Source organism: Apostichopus japonicus, chromosome 20 (genome assembly GCF_037975245.1).
Source record: "Apostichopus japonicus isolate 1M-3 chromosome 20, ASM3797524v1, whole genome shotgun sequence".
Classification (NCBI taxonomy): Eukaryota; Metazoa; Echinodermata; class Holothuroidea; order Aspidochirotida; family Stichopodidae; genus Apostichopus; species Apostichopus japonicus.
The window spans coordinates 11,012,137-11,037,727 of NC_092580.1; the positions used below are offsets into that span (position 1 = coordinate 11,012,137).

The 25,591-nt window shown below is 37.9% G+C and overlaps 1 protein-coding gene and 1 non-coding gene across 4 annotated transcripts in view; one reads left to right on the plus strand and one right to left on the minus strand.

The window, feature by feature from the left end:
• Positions 1–1,415: 1,415 nt before the first annotated feature.
• The window catches only part of LOC139961061 (magnesium transporter NIPA2-like), a 40,907-nt gene continuing 16,731 nt past the window's right edge, over positions 1,416–25,591 (plus strand). Inside the window, exons 1-2 of one of the 3 annotated variants that reach the window (XM_071959905.1) lie at positions 1,416–1,838; positions 24,137–24,374. In XM_071959905.1, coding sequence (XP_071816006.1) covers positions 24,227–24,374 — 148 coding nt within the window. In that variant the 5' untranslated portion in view covers positions 1,416–1,838; positions 24,137–24,226. Of the gene's footprint in view, positions 1,839–10,578; positions 10,735–19,253; positions 19,525–24,136; positions 24,375–25,591 lie in introns of those variants that run through there. The other 2 variants (XM_071959903.1, XM_071959904.1) reach the window with 2 other exon arrangements.
• Positions 17,065–17,136, minus strand: Trnay-aua (transfer RNA tyrosine (anticodon AUA)). Its single transcript has one exon. It is a non-coding gene; the product is annotated as a tRNA-Tyr (tRNA).

Consider the following 25,591-nt stretch of genomic DNA (forward strand, 5'->3'; position numbering starts at 1 on the left):
TGACATACCGTTTAAACATGCAACATCGCATTGCATATCCACACGCTAGCATGAGATGCTATGAGGGAGGTGCAGGATTATACAGGGCAGAGATCTAAATATACGGCTCTGATACCTGTAGGGAACTTTAGTAATCCTCAGGCACCCTGTCATTAGCAATCGAGAGGTTCTGGATTCGATATCCGGCCGGGTCATAGTAAGGTGGGTTTTTTTCATCCAGGAGCAATCTACGGTTTTCCCATCTGAAATTGCTTTCTAAATTGAAAAAAAATTCTAAATTTGAGTTAAATGTTGAATTGGAAGCCACCTGACGTGTAAGTTGTAATCCATAAGCCCTTGCGGGTTTCTCCCACATTTGTGGTCGCCTAAGGGTCGTAAAAGAACTGCTGGTTATTATTATTATTATTTTTATTATGATTGGTGGTCACTCGAGACTCGCCGTACTTAGTCCGGAACATACAATTTTATCATGACAACCGAGATAGCCATAATAGGCTCCAAAGACCTCTGTCTGTGAAGGTGAGGCGTGATGTAATTGTTTCCAAACAACTTCGTTTACCATAGCTACAGTGATTATGAACACCGATGCCTTCACTTCGATCCCTCAATTCCTATCGAGCGATAACCCAAATTTCTCGACCGATATCCATGACTTTCTCTGATAATCCATGTCTTTTCTCCGATTATCCAGATTTTTTTTTATTGATAATCAAGGTAGATTGGCAATAAACCTGGTTATCGGTTGAAAATCAAGCCAGTCAAAGTTTTGGAGCTCAGAAAATGCAGGTTTATCAATCGATTTCGGCAGGCGCGTAGTGAGGAATTTGCCAAGGGAGGGGCGAACCTGTAGGCCAACTATTAGAGCCGTAGATTCGGCATTGGAAACTGTCTAAGCGTAGTGCCACCATGAGTAGGCGCGAAGCGTAGAAGAAAATTTTGACCGAAAATGCCTCACATATCTCTGGAAATGGCACTTCCCAGGCCTTGTAAGTTGCATCTAAGCATTTTCTATTTTGAAATTACTAGCGATATCATAAAAACATACACAGAAATTTGCTCAAGGGGGGGGGGGGGCGGTTGCCCCCTTCGCCCCCCCCCCTCTCGCTACGCGCCTGGATTTCGGTTACATTTCGGTAGATATTCCAGGTTTGTCAGCAGATAAGCCAGGTTTTTCGGTCGAAAACCCTGGAAGATCTAGTTACTGGTATTTGGCTCGCCATAAACGTCACTGAATGTAAATGACATGCACTGGAACTGCATGAAAGACGTGATTCATCTGTGATATGATCCCGTGTCTGTTAGTTGCGTCCTTATTCATCGTGTGTTTGTATACGTAATTGTTAGTAACGTAACGCAGAAGGTGTATTAACACTGATATGCAAAGAGTTTCAGACCTAGAGAATGTATGTGGCGCTCATACATGCTTGACGTATTTTAATGACCAAAGATGAGCCACTTTCTTCTAAATTTTCAAAAAAATTATTATTTGGTTTTTCAATAACAAGACAATTGTGAAAGAGACAATTTTTCCCTTCAAAATCTGGTCCCTGCTCTAAATTGGTTGAATAAAGGTGAATGTTTCGGTAAAGCGACGCCATTTTTGTATCATCTCGCAACAGTTTCGCGTCAGGAACTGTCGCTGTAGCAAAGTTCTGTCTCTATATATCGTTGGGTTTTCCTATCCTGCTAAAAAGTCATCGATAACTAGCTGAGGTACAGTAATACTGTACACGAGATAGCATAGATAATAATAAACTCCATCAAATCTGAAGAGCAATATGTCTCCATTGTTTTCCACCTGAAATCATCGTGAAACAAGAAAACGTTTGCATTTATTGGTATGTTAACCGTTCAAACTTTCGATAATAGTGTGCAAGTTATAGTGACTAGCCTAGGTTAGACCATACATCTCTAACTAGTCTCTAGTCTTTACACTACAGCTTAGGCCTAACTTTAGGCCTATTTGGCTCTGGCCTTGAGTTGGCTATCGCATATACTACTAGCGTAGGCCTAGCAAATCTTGGCCGAACTAAACTAAAAACAGTACTAACAAAATAGACTAGCACAAGTAGTGACAGAGCCATTCATAGGCTCGAACTAGTTATTAATATTAAACTATTGGCTTTAGAGGAGACATAGTTTATTTGTCCTGTAATTTTATTAAACTGAAGTGAAACTAGGCCTTGTGACTTGGGAATGTGAGGTCTGTAGCCCTTAGGCTTAAGGCCATAGCACAGCCGCACACAGTAATTTATAGGCCTGTATTGGTTAACACTCCACACGCCCTGTAAACTATTAATAATCATTGGGGCACTGTATGGCAAGTTTTACCATTTATTATTTAAGTATTTGCCAGCCAAATCTGCTTGACTTATCAGCCAAATCAAATGTAATGTAACTTAGTTAAGAGCACAGCCATTTAATTAGCCTGTAGTAAAGCTGGTTTGGCAGTTAGGCTACTACTTTCATAAATTTCGGCTTCAAAATTTGATTGAATGTAGAATGAGATCGTACGAAGACCATCTTCAGTTCAAATACATAAGAGATTGATTGAACTGACAAGTAAATAACTTTTTCTCATTGTCACATGAAGTCCAAAAGTGCTATATCTGACTTCCGCAATTTGTAATGTTGCGCCGATAATCGTTTGCGATATCGGTATCGGCCGATATTTTCAACATCAACGGTATATACAGTAAGCCAAGTCAGTCGCATCCTAGGCGAACGTCAGCAGTCAGTGAACACCTCAAATCATCTTCACCTTCCAAGTAAACTTGCTGGGTGTTATTTTATGCCTCTTATTTACAAAGAAGGACTCTACAAGGATGTATTTAATAAAATACCAAGTATATTTCTACTCCGGTTCTAATAACACATGTTTATAACAACGAGGTGTGATCAACAGATGATCCTAACAGATGGCGCTATTACAATATCGTAACATCTTTCCTTCTTTAGAGTTAAAAAACAAAATATTAAAGTTACTTCACTTCATTGATGTTGCTTTACATCCTGTCTTTCTAACTGATACATCAAATGATACAGAAGAAGATATTTTTTTAAAATATAAGAAAAGAACAAGACCTAAACTATAACTTTGTAGAACTAAGTCTAAAACTAACATCAGCTACACACTGAAATTATTCTGTGGTATAAAATCAGGCCTTAGAACCAAACTACACAGCACTAACAACTGTAGTTATGTATAAAAGTTCAAAGGTTCAATTTTTGAGGTGCACGGATGTTTCTTTCGCTTCTCCGTAGATTTATCTCCGGTCCTGGAATACTTGCTATTATCTGGCTTTGGTTTTCGCTCTGTCTGCTTTTGCTATGTCTGCTTTTGCTGTGATTGCTTTCGCTATGCTTGCTTTCGCTATGCTTGCTTTCGCTATGCTTGCTTTCCTTGTGCTTGCTTTCACTCTGATCGTTTTCGCTAAGCTTGCTTTCGCTTTGCTTGCTTTCATTATGTTTGTGTTTGCTCTGATGATCATTTCCGCTATGCTTGTTTGCTATTTTGTTTTATTGCGACAGTTTTATCAGCTCATGTTCAGAGATACAAGGTTCATTGGAGGGTCTTATGTGCCTGCGATTCCTCCGATATTCACGACCATCCTCTGTTCTAATTTTGTAAGATCTGATATCGACTTGTTCTTGAACTTGCGCTTTTTCCCATGTGGACTGTCTGTCATCAATGTTAATTTTGACACGGACTGTTTCTCCTTTATTTAGTTTGCGCAGCTCTTTTACTCCTCTGTTATAGTATTTTGCTTGTTTTGCTTTCGCTTTCTGTTTGTTTGATTTGACGTTGTTTGGCACTTTGGGTTTGAGAAGGGAATTTACGGTTGGAATCAACGTTTTTGTTCTTCGACTGTACAGTCTTTGAGCTGGGGAACTGTTCAAGCCTTCAGTGGGAGTGTTTCGCCAGTTGAGAAGATTAAGATAGAAATCTCCTTTACTTTCACTTGTTTTCTTGATCAGATTCTTTGCTATTTTCACCGCACTTTCAACCTTTCCGTTGCTTTGTGGATATCTAGGTGAGCTTGTTGTGTGATCAAATTGGTACTTGTCTGAAAATTCACTAAATTCTGTTGAATTGAATGGTGGTCCATTGTCGGAGAACAGCTGATTGGGTATGCCATGATTTGAAAAGTGTTTCTTCAACATTTTGATAACTGTTTGCGAGTCCTTTTTGTGTGATAGGTGGTCGACTTCAAAAATATCTGAATAATAGTCGACAGTACACAAATAGTCCTTGGAGTCAACTGTGAAAAGATCACATCCGATTTTCTCCCATGGGCGCTCAGGGGTATTGTGGGAAATAAGGGGTTCTTTCTGTGGCATTGTCTGGTATTTGTTGCAAACTGTGCAAAGTTTTATCATATCGCTCAGATCTTTGGCCATCCCCGGCCAGTACACACTGTCTCTTGCACGTCGAATTGTACTTTGTATTCCGGTATGAGCGCTGTGTAATTTCTTCCTGATTTCGTTTCTCATGCTTTCTGGGATGACACATTGTTGACCTTTAAACACAATCCCATCTTGTACGGATAGTTCTTCCCTCATTGAATAGTAAGGGTGTAAGTAGTAGGGTATAAAATGCTTGTGTTCTGGCCATCCTTGGACAATGTAGTCTTTGACTGTTTTCAGAGAAGGGTCTTTGTCTGTTGCTTCTTGCATGTTTCTTTGTGTCGCTTTTGAGATTGGGAGAAAGTCAATCATGTTTATGCTTTCTGTCTCCGCTTCTGTCACTGACCGTTCCTGTGTATTCAAAAATGCTCGTGATAGCGTGTCGGCTAAATACATTTCCTTTCCAGGTTTGTAGCGAATTTCTATGTCGTATTGAAACAGACGCAATAGGAGTCTTTGCAAACGTTTTGGTGCTGAGGCGAGTGGTTTGTTTGCGATTGCTACAAGTGGTTTGTGATCTGTCCAAAGAGTAATGCGACGGCCGTATGCATATTGGTGATTTCGCTCTAATCCAAATACTTGCGCTAGTAGCTCCTTCTCGATTTGAGAGTATCGCGTTTCAGCTGGCGTTAAAGCTCTGCTGCAGTATGTGATTGGCTGCCCATTTTGTATAAGGCAGAATCCGAGTCCCTTTTCGGAAGCGTCGCCTTGACCTTCTGTTTGGCTGTCTGGGTTGAAATACTTCAACACTGGAGCTGTTGTAACCAACTGTTTGATTTCTGCTAGGGCGCGATCTTGTTCTATGGACCATGTCCAATCTACGTCCTTATGAGTAAGACGTCGAAGTGGTTCGCTTTTGTCCGAAAGTGCTGGAAGAAACTTGGAGAGGTATTTAACCATGCCCACAAATCGCTGTATGTCTGCAACATTTTCTGGTTTGGGCATTTTCAGGATTGCCTCAACTTTTCGTGGATCAGGTCTGAGGCCTTCCTTTGACAACACATGTCCGATAAAGGCAACTTCCTCACATTTGTATTCAAATTTGTCCTTGTTTAGTTTGATTGATCGTTCTCTGCACCGCTGTAGAAAGCGTTTGAGGTTTGTGACATGATCGGCATTTGCTTCTTCTACTGTGTGTTCCGGTGATCAAAATGTCATCAGCTATTACGAACACCCCAGACAGACCTTCCAGGTTTTGATCTATCTTTTGCTGAAATAGCTCTGGAGCAGGACTGATGCCAAACGGCATTCGTTTGTACCTATACCTGCCCCATGGAGTTTGGAATGTTGTTAGATAAGACGACTCATTATCCAGTTCGCATTGAAGGAATCCTTCCTTGCAGTCTGCTTTACTGAAGACTTTGACTTTCGCTAATTGGGGCAGTATGTCCTCAATAACAGGTAGTGGATAGTGCCCTCTCTTCAGCGCTTTGTTGAGTGGCTGAGGGTCGATGCATACTCTCAGCTTACCACTGCTTTTAGTCACACTAACGAGGCTTGAGACCCAGTCCGTAGGTTTTGTTACTTTCTGGATCACGTTTAATTCCTCCAGGCGTTTTAATTCTGCTTTTAGCATTGGTTTAATAGCCACCGGAACTCTCCGAGGGGGAATGACAACAGGTGTAATTGCAGGATCAGTTTCTAAATGTACCTTACCTGGCATATGGCCAAAACCCTCAAAAACATCCTTATAGTCCCTAAGGATATCGGATTGACCCACCACACCTGAATTGACGGAATCTTGAATGTCAAATACCTCCCTCTTTATGTTACTTTCACAAGATACTTCATTAACAGTGGCAATATTTTCATACATAACTTGAATCAGCTGCATTTGCTGAGAAGCTCGTGAACCTAACAGTGGTACACATGAATCATTTCTAACAACAACAAAAGGTACCTTATAATGTCTTTTGTTCCTAGGGTTTCTAACATGTAGTTTACAATTGCCTACAACTGGCATTGTGTCCTTACTGTACATTGTAAGTTTCTGATTAGTTTGCTTAACAACTACTTCAGGTGGTAAGTGTTTGTCCGCAATGACATTACAAGTGGCCCCTGAATCAACTTGCATTTTTATGGGGTTTCCATTTACTTCCAATGTTGCAAATATTTTAGTCTCAAATGGACTATCTTTGTCAAAGTTGACACAGTTTACCTCACCTTCCAAGGTCACAGATAATACTGATTCTTCTGATGAGCTACAGAGTGAGTCAGATTCATTTTCATCACTTTCAACTTCTACTTGCCTCACAAACTTTGCTTTTGGCTTGAAGGAATCTTTGTTGGTACATTTGCTTGCAAAATGATTTTGCTTGCCACAGCTGGTACATGTTTTTCCATACGCTGGGCATTTGAGTTTCTGAAGCTCATGTTTCTTACCACAAAATTTACAATTATCTGTGAATCCAGCTTTTGACTTTCTGGAATATTTGGAACGAGTCTTATGCTTTACATAGTTTACACTAGAGCCACTAGCACCACCCTCTTCACATGCCATGCCATTGAGTTGAGCTTGGGTGACCTCTGCTGCTTTACATTCATTTATGCACTTGGTGAGGTCTAAATTGGGGGTCTGCAGTAATCTTTTCCTAACATTTCTGCTTGTGATCCCACACACAATTCGATCTCTGATTAATTCATCCTTTAGAGCACCAAATTCACATGTTGATGCCAAAATTCGTAGACGTACAACATATTCATCAAAGGTCTCACTAGGTCCCTGATTGCAATTGTTGAATTGATAACGTTCAAAAATGACGTTGGTTTTTCCAATGCAATATTTCCCCCACAGATCCAAAATTTTGTCCAGTTTTTGCTTATCAGAATTTTCTTCATAGGGGAGTGCATTGTGCACTTCAAGGGCCTCTAGACCAATACAGGTTATAAAGGTTGCGACTCTAACCTTGTCGTCTTTTGTCACTAAATTTGTGACAATTTCGTAGCTGTCCCATAACTGTTTAAATTGTTCCCAATTTTTCTTTAAATTACCCTGAAGGTTAAGTTTGGGAGGTAACGGTACTTGTACGCCACTCATTTTGAACTGTGTTTGGCTTACAAAGAGCCGTAAACTTTAAATGGTAGGCCTCTTACTACGTGTTTTCTTAATAGAAACAATACCGCATGACTGTGAATGAATTAGCGATAACAACTAACATTAACGTGCCTAGTATGCATTAGCCTAACGTTATAAAAATACGAAGACCTAGCCTAGGCTAAAATATTGACCTGCTTATCCGTTTTAAAACCCACTTGTTTTAATTTGCCTTGCGAGAGATCCTACTTCTGACACCATGTTATTTTATGCCTCTTATTTACGAAGAAGGACTCTACAAGGATGTATTTAATAAAATACCAAGTATATTTCTACTCCGGTTCTAATAACACATGTTTATAACAACGAGGTGTGATCAACAGATGATCCTAACAGATGGCGCTATTACAATATCGTAACACTGGGGTTCTCAACAACAGTAGCCACCCTCTACACATTAATTTGGAAAGTGCAATAATACCCCGCAGTGGGCGGATGAGACTACCCCGTGCCGTTACAAACCGTTACAAATCCTCCTTTATCCCTCGTTGTATTAAACTTCATAATGAATCTTTTACTCGTTAGGTCAGTAATCTTGCTCATTGTGCAATCCAATGTTTCACAAGTATCTCTGGTGCTGTTTTACTGTATTTTGTATTTTTTGTATTTTACCGTTTTTACGTATCTTGCCAGCTTTGTTTTAAGTCTTATGTCTTAGTATTTGAGAGTCTGATATATTTTGTGTGTATTTTATGTACTGTACGTATGTTTTATATTGTGAGCAATCAATTGCCCAGCTTGGGATGCAATAAAGAGAATCTGAATCTGAATCTGAATATATTGGTATCTGTAAAATTTAGCCTCATATAAGGGCAATCTGATATTGAACATAATATTTCATAACAAAAGCTACTTCTTGTTACTTGCGATGCATTATTAATCTGTTCTTAAAACCTTTTTGATTTCCAATAATAGCCAGTGGTTAATATGGTGATCAGCTGGTCAAAAGAACAAGTCGCAAGTTCTTACAAATATTTACCAATAACGTTATGAAAACAGACCACTCAGGCAACTTAACATTTGTACCTTGGCATAGTCTTTGTCGTGCGTTTAAGTGAATTTCACCAGTCTGGCTGCTGTATTATACAAGTGAACACATCATAATTAAACTGAACATACCTCCTAACAACTTTTGCCCTTGCAAATATTCTTGACTAGGCTCTAAGAACTTTTTTGTACAATCAAAGTTGTAAACATGGCATATTCAGACCTACAAATAATGCACCACGTCAAACACAATTGTAAGAAGTAACTTATTTAGTGACGTTGAAACACATTTGATAAAACTATATACTGTACATAACCACAGTAGTAGCCAATCGCACTAACTTGTACCTTTGCTTTCGAGACTCCGGACGTCGTTATAACACAAGGAAACACCCCTACTGAAACATTCCAAAAAATTGCGTATTTTTTAATAAGCTGCAAATCATGAATGCAGTTTGTTAAAACATCAATGAATGATGAAAAGATTGTATTTTGAGCGTCAAATGTGCGTATCACAATTTTTTGCCAGTTTGTTTATGAAATATATTCCAAACACAAAGCACTTGCTAAGTGTGGCTAGGCTTAGTGTTAGTATAGCCGGCTAATGGTACAGTAGGATATAATATTTTATGGCAGTTAAAAAATTGAAAAAAAAATGTTTTCTGTTAAACTCAAGGGGTAGTAAAATTTCTTAGCCAGGATACGCATCAGTTTTATTCTTCGCAAGATGTCATCTTGTAACATTTTTGCTAAGAAAGATATGCACATATTTTTTGCTACTAATTTACTAACAGGATTCCACAAATATGAGTTATACAAGTGGTTACTGTTTGTGAGTTGTGCAACCGATGATAACTTACCATAGCCGATTATAATTTTGATACTCTAATGCATTACTTAAAGTGGGATTTGACCTTCATTCTGGCTGTTTTAAAAATATCGGTGTCTGGCCAATATTGGGATTGGATTATTGGGCATCGGCCAAAACCATTATTTGGTGATATCGACACAACACTTATAATCTGTTACCTTCACCTAGGCCTACATCCTGGATGTAGGCCCACGTGAAGGTAACAAATTCCATATTGTCCATATCTTGGCAAAACTGTGATCAAACTCTTGTCAGTTTCATAAGTACTGTAGCTTATACATAGTCTTTGTCAATTGTACCATTTTGAGTTTTCGATATGTAATATGGCACAGTCAAATGAGTGGAACGCATCTGAAATACATGTGGTCAACATCTAAGGTTTTACAAATACTTTCCATTTCTATTACAAAATACAACTACTGTAGAAAGATGTAGCTAAAAGTGTGGACACAGGTAAGCATCTGTATGTTGATATAGCTCAGTGGATGACAAACCTTTCCTCAGTGACACAAAATAATCCTTGGTCCATGTAACTCCTGATGTTACCATCAATACAGTCAGCAGAAAAAGAGTTGCTCCATCACTATAGCAACCCTCTCAAATGATGGAATATGTGAACAAGGCAAAATTTATGATTTGATGCAAAACTGAGTTATTCTCAAATGTATACATTCCTTTGGTGCTCCATGAGCATTCACTTATTGATATAACTCACATCATCTGCCGTTTGGTAATTGTCTCTGCGTGACACTTACGAACATCAAAAAGCAACAGGATATGTAAAGGCTAAACAATAGCTTCCTCTAACCAGCCCGGTATCATCAGGGTTCGTACAAGTTTGATACTAACAAGTTTAAGAACGGCTTCCATTACAGAAAGTTATAACGCAAACTTCGACAGAGGTTATATTCCAGCAATTCGCTTCAGCACCTCAGTCTGTAAATTGATAACAGGCCACTTACAGAATTTGGACGTTGTCCCTGGTCTCAACCCTCTGTTGGAAATATCTAGGCTAGATCCTATGATGGTAAAATCAGGATTATTTTATATGTTGTCAAGTTCAACACTGTTTCTGCAGAAATTTATTTCAGTTATTATTTGTCTGAGGAGAGATGCACGGACATGGCCAGGGATCATAACAAGAAAATGGGGAGACTTTACACTAGAACTAATGCATACACCATGCACTGTACTGTACATGTAGGACGGAACACCAATAAAGAACCATTAAAAAATGGTTTATTCACTTTGCTCCTCTCTTACCTGTCTCCCACTCCATATCTGCACTTTTCATCTTCCTAACAACACATTGGAACGTTTGAGCACTGCGCCCTCGCTCCCTGAGAATAGCCCACTTACACCTCCTTCGATACAGGTAAGTATCGTTGCTCGTAAATTCCCAAAAACCAGTAAGTTTTGAGGATTTGCTTACAAGGAGACAATATGGTAAAGATAAAATATATCACAGAGAATCATACTTAATGTCAATCATGTGACTTCCAAATGTTACACAACTGACGATAACATACTGTATTTGTAATGAATGCAATTAATGTGGTTTATACTTGAACTGTAAATAACAATAGTATGGGAATAATTCTTCAGTCCTTAAATATGGACACAAAACAAGTTACCTACTCTAGCCTATCACAGACAAGATTACTGGACATCTGTTCTGAACCAAGACTAAGGCTACTTAGCATATATACTGTACCATAGTAACAATGGCCAGATCTGCTTCACTAATTAATCAAATGAAATCAACATCTGCCTAATTATTTAAGCAGACTTGGCCTTCAGTACATAAATTTGTATGTATCCCATCTCCATACTGTACAATAGCTGGATAGACAACCCCCTACCCAACCCCCCCCCCCACACTCTACCTTCTCACACGCCACTGGATTTTCAGTGTAAGTAATTGTGTTGTTGGTAATGTCAGTGGACGTGTACAGTAGTACAAACAACTGGCTGATAACCACCATGGTTGCCAGTTTTCTGCAACCCTGAAATCAGGTGAAAAAAATTGCCACATGTGAATTTTCTGTTATTTTTATGGCAATTGACCCTAAAGTAATGTAACTGGAAAAAAACATTTTTGCGTCCTAGGGACGCAAGTACCAAAAGCAGTTTGCGTCCTGTGAAAAAACAACTGCGTCCCAATCGAAAACCAATTGCGTTTATTGTATGGGCTATGTTTGCTAGGTAGTAGTAAAGATGTGATCGTATTACAGTACCTATACTTTGTGAATACTTAGTGACAGTCTTTCTGAGTTAACATAATAACTTGAAAGTGGCAATTGCCAAGAAGAGTGCAATAACAATGGAAGGATTTTTTCATTTGGAGTGTAGAACAGTGACAAAGACTTCTAATATTTTGGCAACTTCTAAAAATTGATACAGTACCTAAGTTGGCATGTTGGCAGTGCTTCATGTCATACCGTTTCCAATGCAGTCGATCTGTAGAATACGCCAAGTTATGTCAAGCTTCAAGAACATTTTCAAATATATTTGTGATTCATTCATGTAGTAATGGCAGAATTGTCAAAATCTCAGGAGGTCGACTTCCTGTATACGTGTATTAGTTCAGTGGAGCATAAATGAGTAATGACACCATGAAAAACACCTTTCTCATTCTCATTGTCATGTGTTGCTGCTTGTTTGCTTGCAAAAAGCCAGTTACACTTTTTTCTTCAAATACCACTTATGTTTCCTACTAGGGTGACAGAAAATAAGTTATGCTGTAATAGATAGAGCTCTTCTAGCCTTCTATCCTACATCTGCCCCAGATCATGTGGTAAGTTGCTCTCCTTGTACATCCATATATCAAAGAGAGTTGTGCTTTCCGTTCCAGTAATTCATTGTACCTATTGGGTAAAGCTTATCCCAGGAAACCAGCCAAGTTTCCATGAGTCTGACCCCATTGTCAGAAATTGCATTGATACAGTACTTAAGCACAGGTCTCCAGTATATACTGTACGAAACACAATAATAATTGGTGCAAGAAGCCCTGTACATACTGTACATATACATTAGGGTAATCATAGGGCTCCCATACTGTACTGTGTAAAACATCCAAATGGCCAGTGGCCGCTGTTATCATGTATGGTCGGCATTTTGTATGATATGAATAAAAATTTCCAAATTGTGGACAAGCTTACAGATATGATTTATTTGCTCTATTTCCTGTAATTTGTGACGCTTCAGGTATGGACTGTGTGTTTTGCTTAAAGGTCTACGGACACCCTATGAACAACATCGTCCTTATCACTTTAATAGACTAATATGCATTAGAAATCATGAAAATAACTGCAACTCCCCTCAAAATCCATCAAAGATTGACCATTTTACACAAGTCTTTTCTTAATTCTAGTTTTATAATTTATGAATGAACATTAGCTAATTATGCACATTGATGATGTAAAGGGGAGTTCATGGCTTCCTAATGTTCTGTTATGTTATATCTTTGTTTCAATGACACTAAACACAGGTTTGTGGTCTAAGGCGAGTTTTAAGATAATATTTAATTGTCTTCTTTGAAAGAGGAACAACACATTATTCAAATAGTATAGGTTGTTTTGTAATTATGGGGTTAAATTATTAAGGGCTAAAATAACAAGTAACAATTTTATATTTACTCTTCAGTATCTTTGTGTGCACAAACTTTGTATTAATAGTTGCATTTAACTAAGCAAGGAGATTTTCACTTGATTCTGGTATTAAGAAGACATACATGCTTCTGTGCAACATGCCACAACATTTGTAGTCCCTTTATGGATTTGCAAAATATCCAAACCATTAAGATTTGGGGGCTCTTGAGTTGAAGAAGAGCAATAACATGTAGTAGTTCATTTCAGAGCCTTGTAATACCTCTTGTGGACTACTGTGATCTTATAACTTGACCATGAAATTTGTAAAAACACCTCAAACAGGCGCGTAGCCAGGGGGGGGCGAAGGGGGCAGCCGCCCCCTCCCTCTTGAGCATATAGTTTTTTAAAAATTCAAATGTTTTTATGATATCGCTAGTAATTTCAAAAGCGAAAATGCTAAGATGCAACTTACAATGACTGGGAAGTGCCAATTCCAGCGATCTGGGAAGCATTTTCAGCCAAAATTTTCTGGTTCACTTCGCGCCAACTCATGGTGGCGCTACGCTTAGATAGTTTGCAATGCCATATCTACGGCTCTGATAGTTTGCCTACATTTTCGCCCCTCCCTTGGCAAATTCCTGGCTACACGCCTGGCCTCAAATGCTCCCTTCGATCTCACCTGGTCAGCTTGTGTCATGTTTACATCGGTGGTTTAAAGTCTGTACATGAAATTTGATAATATCCAAGCATTAGAACAGCGACGATATTTACACAGGTTCTTATATCGGAAGACATCAGTGGCGTGTTGTCAGCATCGTCTTTCTTCAGAAATTTGCTTGTTTTTTGCTCATTTTAGTGATCACCTCCTGTCGCGTTTACTCTAGTATCAAGGTTTATTGTTTCTGTCAAACGGATCTAGTGTTTAAAACAGTTTGGATTCATTATTTCCAGTGATTTAGTCGAGTGCATTTTTCGAATTTTTCAACTTTTCTGATCTATCGGTCATATTACAGTAGCCTATACTATAGCCTATCACGTTCATTATACGTGGTGCAGTACCTGAGAAACTGACAGAAAGGAATCTGAAAATCAATTGCACAAAAACTGAGAAATTTTCAATCACAAGAAAAGGAAATGAAAGTTGGAAGAAGTGTTAATATGTTGGAAGCTCGCTGGGGACCGAAGAAGATATTAACCGAAGAATTGGTATAACCAACGGTGCTTTCAACACACTGTCAATTATATTCTAAAGCAAAACATAAGTCGAAACATTAAGCTTAGGATTTTCGAGGCTTTACAAAAAAGTACTTTTTTTGTACAACTGCGAACTGTGGGGCACAACGAAGGATCTTGATCGCAAATTTGACACTTTTCAAAGGAGACTATTACATAAAATATTCTCAACATTAGATGGACCAATAACAACTGGTTATCAAACGATGAGCTCTACAATGAAACCAACCAAACACCTTGGTCATCCATAGTCGCACATAGAAGATTGAGATTTTTCGGTCATGTACTGTAGCAAGACTCCGGGAGGACGCTCCAGCAAAGGTTACTTTATGAGAAGCATTAAGACATACTGCTAAACCAGTAGGAAGGCCTGTGACTACCTTGCTTGGAAAAATAAAGTCGCAATTTAAGGACGTTAACATTAACAATTTCGAGGAAGTAATAAACCTTGTTAATCTAATAATCACTGAGCATGTCGGATAGACGAGACTCAATTTACTACTACTACTAGAACAGCGATGATATTTACACAGGTTCTTACGAATATGCAAAAAGGATGTCAGCTCAGTGCATCTCTCGAAGAGCTATGGCGTACATGATGGAGACATTTTGAATCTTTTTGGACATCCTGATGATAGACTACATTGCAAATGGTACTAGGTTAAGTGGCAAACTAAAGTCTTATGAGAGGACAGTGGTTGAATCAACAATGACTAATTTATTGTATCTTGTTGGAAGTCATGAAGACCTGTGCCTCTGCTTCTTGTTGGATGCTGAAAAATGGCATGCTGTACCTGTACACAAGAACATTTTGGTTTTCATTCGTGGTATTAAAAACTGCATCATATTCTGTAGTGATCTTGACCAAGCATTTCCTAAATTCTGCTCTTTTCTGACATTTTTCTTACAATTGTGGGTGGCTCCTCAACTACACTGTTCAGAATCGAGGACCTTCAGTGCTCTTGTGTGACTTAATTCCTCAAGAGCTGTGAGTTTGTATAAAAAGGAAATCCAAGCTTAAACTGTGCAGATTTGTAATTCCCAAACCTTTAGACTCTCAAGGAGAGCTATTAAAAAGTTGGAGACTTCATGGTTAATGCCCAAGCTGTGACATGACCTGGAGTATTGCTGGCCTTGTACAGTGGATTAGTTTGATCATGGAAAAGTGTTCTTCTGTACCTACAGTGCAGTATATATTATACAGTATACTACTGGTAGTGCAGACCTTTATCCATCAACAGAAAAAAGTTTTGTCAAACTTTGTGTTTGATTGAAAGTGCTTTTATGCAATGGTAGCATCTTTTTCAGCTTCTCACTCAAAAGAAATCTTCCGTAATTTCCTGTTTTCAATTAATAACTTTTTTTTAAATGTAAAAAGCGTCTATTAAAGCAATTTGTGTGTGTGTGTGTGTGTGTGTGCATGTACTGAATGTGCACTGTTTTGAATACTGCGGACATGTTCATAGACAGTTGTTGCGGTCGTGGCGTGTTCACATTTTCTACGTCTTTGCTATAAAAATTGACACACTTGGGGTGACAAATTTTAAGTGCATTGTGGCCAGCAGGCATGATAGCTAGTTATAGTAACAAACTCTCAAGTCCCATTCTATTTAATATTTCAATTTTCCTCTCGGACAACGGAAGCTCTGAAAACTACAGATCCCAGAAAGAGCACAAGCAAGCACAGGTTCCCCAAAGTTTGTCGCAAACAGATATTTGCGGATTGACTTGGTGAACATATGATCAGGAAGTGAGTTTAATACGGTCTGCAAGGAGATCGTGCGACCTGCCGTGTTTGGAGGTTTCAAACTACTGTAGGAAGTAATACTGTAGTTTACAGAAAGCAAAGTTCCATAAGCGATTGTTCGATAAACGATAGTAAGTAAATTATAAACAACGGTATTTCCCCTAAGTTGTATTGGCTCATTTCTAACTACAGTAATATAGATGGCTACTTCAAGTTTTGTGCTGGCACTATGAAGGCATATACGATTGTTTCATAAATTAGGGAACAAAACAGACAACGAACGTTGTTCCGAGTACAGTAGACTACGACTTTCTTCCTCATCTATACCAAAACTTGACCACAGTGCATGACAGAGAACTCTGATATATATATATTAATATATATGTATAATTGAAAACGTATTAATGAGTTGGAAAATCAAGAACAGTGAAAAAACTTTATATGCGAATCCCTAACCACTAGGCTATTGACGCTGATTGTATGTCCAGAGCCAGAAGTTCCAAACCGGTAAGGAAGGTTGTAATTCCACTGTAGGCGTTTGTCACCTGTATCGAACAATACTAGTTCTGTTTTGGTGACATTTGCCTTACTCTAGAGATCAAATATGATGCTAACCGAACTCGAAATCATTTGTGATTCCTAAAGCCGGATCTCGAAAGAGATACTTTGAACAGACTTTATAAATGTTAATGAAATGGAGGTAAACGACAAAGGCAACTGAATATAATTGAAATTGTAATGAGTTGGAAAATCAAGAACAGTGAAAAAACTTCCAGCCTCCACCGGGATTCGAACCGGGCCTCCCGCTTTATATGTGGACACCCTAACCACTAGGCTATAGCTCGGATTGTATGTCCAGAGGTTAGAAACCGGTAAGGAAGGTCGTAATTCCAATGTAGGCGTTTGTCACCTGTATCCAACAATACTAGTTCTGTTTTTGGTGACATATTTTGCCTTACTCAAGAGATCAAACACAAACCGAACTTGAAATCATTAGTGATTCCTAAAGCCGGATCTCGAAGAGATACTTTGAACGGACTTTATGTTAATGAAATGGAGGTAAACGACAAGGCAAATGAAGATATATAATTGAATCGTAATGAGTTGGAAAATCAAGAACAGTGCAAAAACTTCCAGCCTCCACCAGGATTCGAACCTGGACCTTCCGCTTTATATGCGGACACCCTAACCACTAGGCTATGGACGCTGATTGTATGTCCAGAGGTTCGAAACCGGTAAGGAAGGTCGTAATTCCACTGTAGGCGTTTGTCACCTGTATATATATATAGGTTGAGACTAGTGGAACACTAGTAGTTGTTACTAGAACTTACTAGTTTCACGCATTGAGTGATCATCATAAATATATATATATATATCACTGTATGCATTTAACATACAGAAAAAAAGATGACATATTGAGTTACTGATTATACATGTCACTGGCACTTAATGACAATTTGTGATTCTGTGTTGTCACATGACAACATCTTACCTAATATGTGTTAGCATGTCTGTAAAGGCTATGTGTTTTGTGTTAGAAAAATTTACATTTTCTTCTGTATACTGAAAGATAAGCACATGTTGTATGTATTCTTGGGTTCCTCAATCCATAGTAACAATATGGAAATATCATATATTCATTATACAGTATCTATCATTGATTGAACTCCTTGACCGATTCATAAGAATGAATGCATAAATTTCTGAGCTGCTGCATATGGTTTGCACAGCCACATGCTCTGAGTGCTACTAATACCAACATGATCAAGAGAATTCAAGACATCTCCTATTATCTCATATCACACCAATGTGCAACATAAATAGGAATCACTTTTTCAGTCTTTGCTCAGAAATCATGGTAGTTATTTTGTAGATATCCTTATTTAGAAATCATAATTTTAAAACCCTCACTTTTTACCGATAACTACAGTAACACATTTATATTTATAAGACACTTTGCTATACGACCTGCATCTCACCCTACTGTATGCATATATCCATCATTTCTAGTTTTATTTGAACGGATCCGAGCCGTCTCTGAACAGCTCATTGCATGAGCACACTCAAATTTTACGGAAGTCGCTGGAAACACAGTCGCAACTGAAAATTCCATCAGTTGGAATGGGGATTTACTGTAACTTAGTATCAAATTTGACCCTTGGAAATCAGTGCAAGGAGCTGCATTAAAATTAAGTTTGCGTAGCTGGATACATCACCCCATAGCATTGATGCTGTTCCCTCCTGCCCCTCCCCCATGCCCCCTCACCTCGTCTCCATCAATTTATCCGACTATGTGTGGCCAATAGTGAAGTGAATTTATTGCAAGTACAGTACCTTACTGTACCTTGGACATAGTGATTGTGGAATATTCTCAATTCAAGTTGTCAAGCATCAAGAGCGGTTCTACGTAGTACTCTACAACTGTATCGTATAATGTGTGATCGATTGCCTTTGCCTTCATTAGCATTGGTGATTCCCAAACACACTCAATAGTCAATGTACTTCATTAACATTGGTGATTCCCAAACACACTCAATAGTGAATGTATTTAATGTTGTTAAAAAAAAACCCAGCATCAAGTTCACTTTGTAATAATGTGATTGTGGCACATTAAGCCATTGGGCAGCAGCTATCACTGACATTACTAGTAAAAGCCTATTCTGGACTGTCGAACCCTACAGACAATTTTTCCATCATTTTGATCGAGTCACAACTCTTCTGAAAAATCGATTTCCGTTCTCAAGTCCTGTTCTGGTCCAGTACCCTTAATATTATACATGCAAGTACTTAACACTCTAACACAGGTTGAGATACAGTACACGTTGGATCTCGTGGTTTTGTCTTGATTAGCTATTAAGCCCAAAGCCAATTAGAAACAGAACTAATCAGCATACATGTACTTTGTACCTTTCACACTCTCCTTCCCTCCAGTAGATCCTGCATTCTTGAATGCTGCCTCACTACACTTGAATTTCCCCCTGTTTAATGACGTGGTCTTGTACTCTGGGTTTTCTTACAAATCCAGTCAGCTGTATTGAAATAATGATCACGACTCGAGTGAGCATTTATCCAAAATACTAATTGTCGTGAAGGTCTAAAATTTGTCACACACTTTTTTTTATTTTATTTTTTTATGTCTTCCGATTTGGGGTGGGATACATGGTAGATGTCTTATACTCTCTTAAAGTATGAAGTGGTTTTCATTTCAATAGTTCTTCCCCCCGTGATTATAATGGAACTGTCGTAGTAGTTTCTACTGGTCCCTATTACACACTGAGATATCTGTATATAAAATGACTTGGGTTTTTTGGAAGGTGATATTTCACATGCAATGTATGGAAAGGCTTTAGCTAGCAAGGAGAACACAGTTAGTGCAGTGCAGTATTAACTTGTGCAATAAAAAGAAAAGAAAAAAATCTGTCAGTGTTAGTAAATGATAAACTCATTGAATATTCTTCAAGAATTTAAGAACAAGGAAAGGCAGGTCTCTGCAAGGAATTTTTATCTCCTATTTTGATTTACCTCTATAAGGATGGAATTATTTTTTAGACTTACTGCACTATGATTTGACATTTTTGGAAATCATCCACACATGGTAATATATATATCCTTTTGTGTCATTTCTTATATAAATTGTTGTTGTTCAAATTCTGTGGCGGATAAGATATATTATAAGTTAGATTAAGATTAAATACAACAGATTGTTATGGTTTCATTTCTTTCTTTTTTCTTCTTTCTGTGAATTTTCTTTTTATTAAGATATGAGAAGGTTTTATCAGTACTGTTTTGGTTCTCATTTCTTATTTAATTTTTCGTTCATATTTTTTCTTTTCTTCTTTCTGTGAGTTGCTTTTTTTAACATAAATATCATTCATTCTTTATAATTGTAGTACTGTGTAATCAGGGAGTTGTTATGGAACAACTCCCTGGTGTAATTTTCTGTATGCAGTCTGTAGAAAACTGCAAGAAGCAACCAAGCTTAGATACAGTATACTACTTTATATGTATCGTGGTAAAATTGATGCTTAGTTAATCACACATGGGAAACTGGTGTAACTTGTCGCAAGAAATTATTGAGGGGTAGTGAAGTGGTATACATGTATTAGTACAAAATTAACCTTGTGGCAGTTGACTGGAGGGGTTGATGCAGTGTCAGTTGACCAGAGGGTTTGATGGGGGTTGTGTCTGCTGTTGACCAGTGCAATTAATCTTCCCTCCCCCTCCTTAATAATTTAGTAAATAAGAAAATAACAACCAGCTACCTGTGTGTTCAAATAAATTACAAGAACAGCTGATACTAACTGTTAACAAGCATCTTGTTTTTAGATATTTTTAAGCCATTCCCATAAAGCCCTATGTAGCATTGAAACGTTCTTAGCTTAGTAAGCTTACTGACCCCATCTTTTCTCCTTCGTCATCTTGGCGACCCTTTGGTGGCAAATGGGGGTGGTCCGGGAAAGAGTGATCTACGGGGAGGAGGAGGTATGCCCCTTCCCCTCTGAGAAATGTTCATATGATTAAGGGTGCTAGTGATGCTAGTTTTACAAGTATTTCGTTATTTATTTAGTTATTTACAATATGTTTTGCAAAATGTTTCCACTTTTTGAAGCACAATTTATTTACGTCATTCTTGCTTCCAAATTGTTTTAGCGTCCTCAATTAGTATTTTTTTTCTAATACCAGGGCATGCAGTACAGTAATTGGATATTTACAATATGTACAGTAGTAGATGGTTACTTTACTGCTCCTAAATGCACATTATTAAAACAGCCAATTCAACACAAAACTTAATTTATGTTTGACACATTTTCACTGAATGCTTTACCGGTATATAATTTTAATTTGTGAAGCTTCAAACTTTTCTGCCTCCAATTTAAGAATCCTTACAGTGCAGCTTTGGTGAACTGAGTTAAATTCTGAAAGATGGTACCCTCTCTACAGTAGATATTTTCAGCAAATGAAGGTTAATTAGGGAGTAATTAAAAGACATTTGATTTTATTTTTGGACATTTCTTCCCCTAGACACTTTTTCATTTTAGTACTAACTACTGTACCTGCATTACTAATTAATTATATAAGACAAAGTTGGGGAAGGGGGCTCTGTAGATTGTGGTGTTTTTATATTTTTTCTTTGGATCTGTGGTCTGTTTGAATTTTGCATACAGTACTGTATATATAATACTGACATTAGTACTGTATGTAACATGTCTACAGTAATGTAGGTGACAATTTTTGTTTTCAGAATGAAATTTTGTTGCTTCTGATAACAGAGGTACACAAGCTTGTGGGAGCTCTTATTGTGATCAATTGTCTTTTGAAGAATAGTTGTTGTTCAGGTGAACAGAAAATGAGCAAACACAAAGTGTCACTTGAAGGAGGGTAGGTGTACCAAGTTCATATTGGACAGTTTAGTGTTGAATACGGCACTTAATACAGGTAGGACCACTAACTGTTCCTTCACCGTGGAGAAGGAGTGTTTGACATAAATTAGTGTTTAGGAAAAACTTGGCGATGATCGCCGCCCCCCAGGTGCAATCGACCGGTGTTAGGATGCTTGTCATGAGCACTTTCTCACAATTGTGTTAATACTTTGATTTAGAGATCTGTAAGCTGTAAACATATTAATGTACAGTATGTTGGGACCCATTTGACATCCACCTCTGTAGAAATGCTGGAGACAACCTTTCCATTATAACTTTTCATCTCAGTATTTACTGCAAATACTGTAAGTGTTGATGAAGTACATTCTGTACACAGTGTATGTACACAGTGTGTTTTTTTTAAAATAAAAATTGGTGTTCACCTGATGTTCAGAATGTTTTAATATTTGAAGTTATAGCAAGACATAAAAATAGAGCGGTTCAACGTGTTAAAAGTATTGAACCTGTAAGGGTTTTCAATATTAATCAAACTTGACAAAGAATAGAAGAATACAGCAAAGGTTTCCAGGCAAACATTTGTGGTGGACGGCTTGGGGTGGGGAGGGGAGGGTGGAAGGAAACTGCTTAGTTGATTTCATAATTAGCATAATTTTATGTAGTCTGCAGACAATGAGAAAGTTTGCTGCAATGTTGTCCACAAACAACTTTTAAAAAAAGCAGCTTTCATGTTCATATTTGTCTTCCTGTTATTATTTCATTGACAGCCATGTAGGCTGCTACTGTGGTTAAGGACATTTCTCATTAACATATCCTGCCCCCCCCTTCCCCCCATCCCATCTCCTCACCCCTGCATAATTAAACTCTCCTTTAATAACGCCTGGGATAATTAATGTAGCGAGAGAGAACATCCTACAAAATACTTTGAAAACATATTGCATCATTATCTACTTTATAATGTCAAACAACATTAAATTTGTATCGATTTCTTTTTTACATTAACACTGTACAGTACGTCAGAGATTACTTATGGTACAGTAGAAGTAACCATTTTTAGCTTATGGCGATGCCAGTTATCTGTTTTTGTTTTACGTTATAAAAATAGAAACCAAAACCGTGTTTAGGCGAAATCGAAACAAACTGACATTCCAAACTGTACCGTAAGTAGGTTTTGTATATTTGTTATTATTACAAGTTTACAAACTTGTTTTCCTTGGGATCAAAGTTCTGTCAGGCGATGCCAACAGATAAGAACTTGCTAATAGTAACCTATGAATATGACATTATTTGATCTCCAATAACTGCATACTTCTACAGTTATAATTTATTTGTTTTCACTGATATCTCTCAGGCTGGTTAATCACTGTTGTCCTTCCCGTATGTGTATTTCTGTGTATAGAGTGGTTTATTCGTAGCATTTATTAAACTTGTACGGAAATATATATATAAACAGTGGAACAGTGGAGAACAAAATGAATGAAACTACATTAAATATAGGGGTTGCCAACCTTATGATTTCAGAGTAAACTCACAGACATTATCAGCACTGCAGGGAAGCCCCTTAGCCCACCCCCTTCCCCATGGTTGGGGCTGGGTGTAGACAATTTTTGGGTGTAATAACATCTCTACAGTATGATGGATACGATTTTCTGGACGTCTGCAATACTTACCCTCGTCACCTCGGCATAAAAAGCAGACCATTACGAGTCGGGAAACACCGTACAGTAGCAGTATTGTACGGGTACCATTACTAGCAACTCCATTTGTAAAGACAATCATTGTGACCTTTCCGTGCTAGCGTCATGCTCGTATGTTCGACGTCCCTCAACCGCTGGTTTCCAAATGTGAGCAAGGCCTAACAAAATGGTGTATTTAGTTGAAACAATATTCATGTAAAATTGATCGCATGTAGACGACTTACTAGAGTTTCCCCCGAGTGAATGTACTGGAATATCAGTAAATTATTTTATAAATGTCATCAAGAGTAATGCTCAATATCTCATAGCCTTGAAACTCTTTTGTTCATCACCTGACACTACCCAAACTGAAAAAAAAAAAATTAACCTTTTTGTGTTTAACTTCTTCATTATTTTGAATACTTGTGTAGTCAAGCTACAGTAAGCTAACCCACTAAGTACATTGTCAATGGATTGTAGTAATTGAATAGCAGAGAGAAAATAAATTTACCGAAAAATCAAGACAATTTGCTTGAATAATAGGAAGAACCTACAATAGATGTACCAAGTGGGCTAGCTACAGTATGTTAGCAACTGACTGTCGTGAAAACAGAAACATGGCAAGGCATGTTTAATACTGGAAATACAGCAGTGTTGACTGTTGAAGCATCTCAACATGTTCATGAATATATAGTTGCTTCATACATTTGATATGATGATGAATTTCTTTTTATTTTAACCAAATTTTAACCTAACGATTGCAGTTGATCACCTGCCTTGGGTTTGATTATGTTTTATTGTGAAATTAATGTTGCTCAGATGGGTTTTTTTTTTTTATCATGTTACTGGCAAGGCGTTCAGTGTACAAAATCACAGTCCCAATCGAGCCAGAAATTTTCAAAACCTTGAATGCATTGCTGTCGCCTTAAAGTAATATTGTGACTAAATTCACGCTAACAATCTGTATTTTTCATGTTATTTTAATGTCAATCATGACAATTGTTTTCTTATTATTAAACCAAAATTAACATACAAGCTGCTTCAGATGCATTGTACAGTATGAGCGTAGTTTAGAACTAGTTTTCCTCGCTGCGTTTTTGGTTCTTACAATTCATTTTTTTCTTCTCCTATTTTTACCCCCTCTTAAATCTAGGCGCTTACAACTGTTGCAGACGAAACCACCAGCTTCCCAACAAGCGCTGTTCCTGATCTGTCTGGGTTCGAGGAACGGTTAAATTTAACCATGTCAGGGGAAGATGACAATGCACTTACCACAACAGATGTCTACATTGGATTCTCACTAGCTGTCAGTTCAACCATCTTCATCGGGACCAGTTCTATCGTCAAGAAGAAGGCCCTCATCAAAATATCGACTTATGCAAAACGAGCAGGTAACTATGGCGACAGTCCTTTTTTATGTGTAAAAGTAAGTTGGCCTGACGTTTCGAACCTAGCAGGATCTTCTTCAAAGGCTGAATGACAAGTAACAGTAACAGAAGGGACAAAAACATGCACATAATACAGACAGGTTAATGAGCATGGTGAACACAAAGAGATAGATGTAAGGGGATTAGTGGACAAGGGATGGAGAGAAGAAAGAAAGAAACCAACAGGGGAAGAGGAGAAGTTAGGCCAATTCAGTCAGAGACAGAAGTCGAACCAGTATTTATACGAATGAAAAATCAGCTCACCAGTGTTAAAAAAAATCATATCGTGGACTTTTTGATCGGTTAAAATTTCAAGGTTGTTGTGATAAAATGAAAATAATGGAGGTGCTTTTTTTTACAGCTTTGATGATCAGCCTACAGTACACCATTATGTATTTTCAAGGTTTTTTTTGGGGGGGGGGCTGTTGGTAATTTGTTTTTTACTTCTTGTGACCTTTAACATGTGGTTTAGTAATTAATGCTGACAAGACGTGTCTAATCGACAGACTTGTCGCAAAGGTGTCAAATAGTTGGCAAAAAAAAAAAACAAAGAACTGATTCCAATCGGTTCTAGACATCATCTTCACAATATTAATAATCAGTGCACGGATAAACAATCCTTGTAAATTTAACTGGACTTAACAAGCTAATGAACTACGCCCATTGCTATTTTTAGCAATGTAGCTGAATATTGGATTGATCTCAGATCGGTGTCACACTTTGATACCCATGGATGGATTACACCTATACATATAACTGCACAGTTGACTTCAATTTGCTTACAAGATCAGGACTTATCCAGAGGTCTGTAATTATATCAGACAATACTGGTACTCCGATCTTCAAGCTAACCAGGACGTAAGGTGACGGGATCGTCTAGCATGTTTGCATAAAACTACAGTTACACGGTGATTGTTTTCATTGAGGAGATCCTTGTATATTCTACTTATGTGTGACGATGTATGTAAACTGTATCGAGTCCAAAGACAGATCTCAGGCGAATATAAAGCAATTGCGTTATCTGTCGAGTGTTTAGAATCGTAGATGTCTATTACAGTACTGTACATGGGTGTGAAGCAAATTGTACTGAACAATAACAGGTATGTCAGTATGCTGACAGAACTTAGTATGTACAGTAGGGATGACCATAAAATGCTACAGTATGTAGGTAGTACTCACTG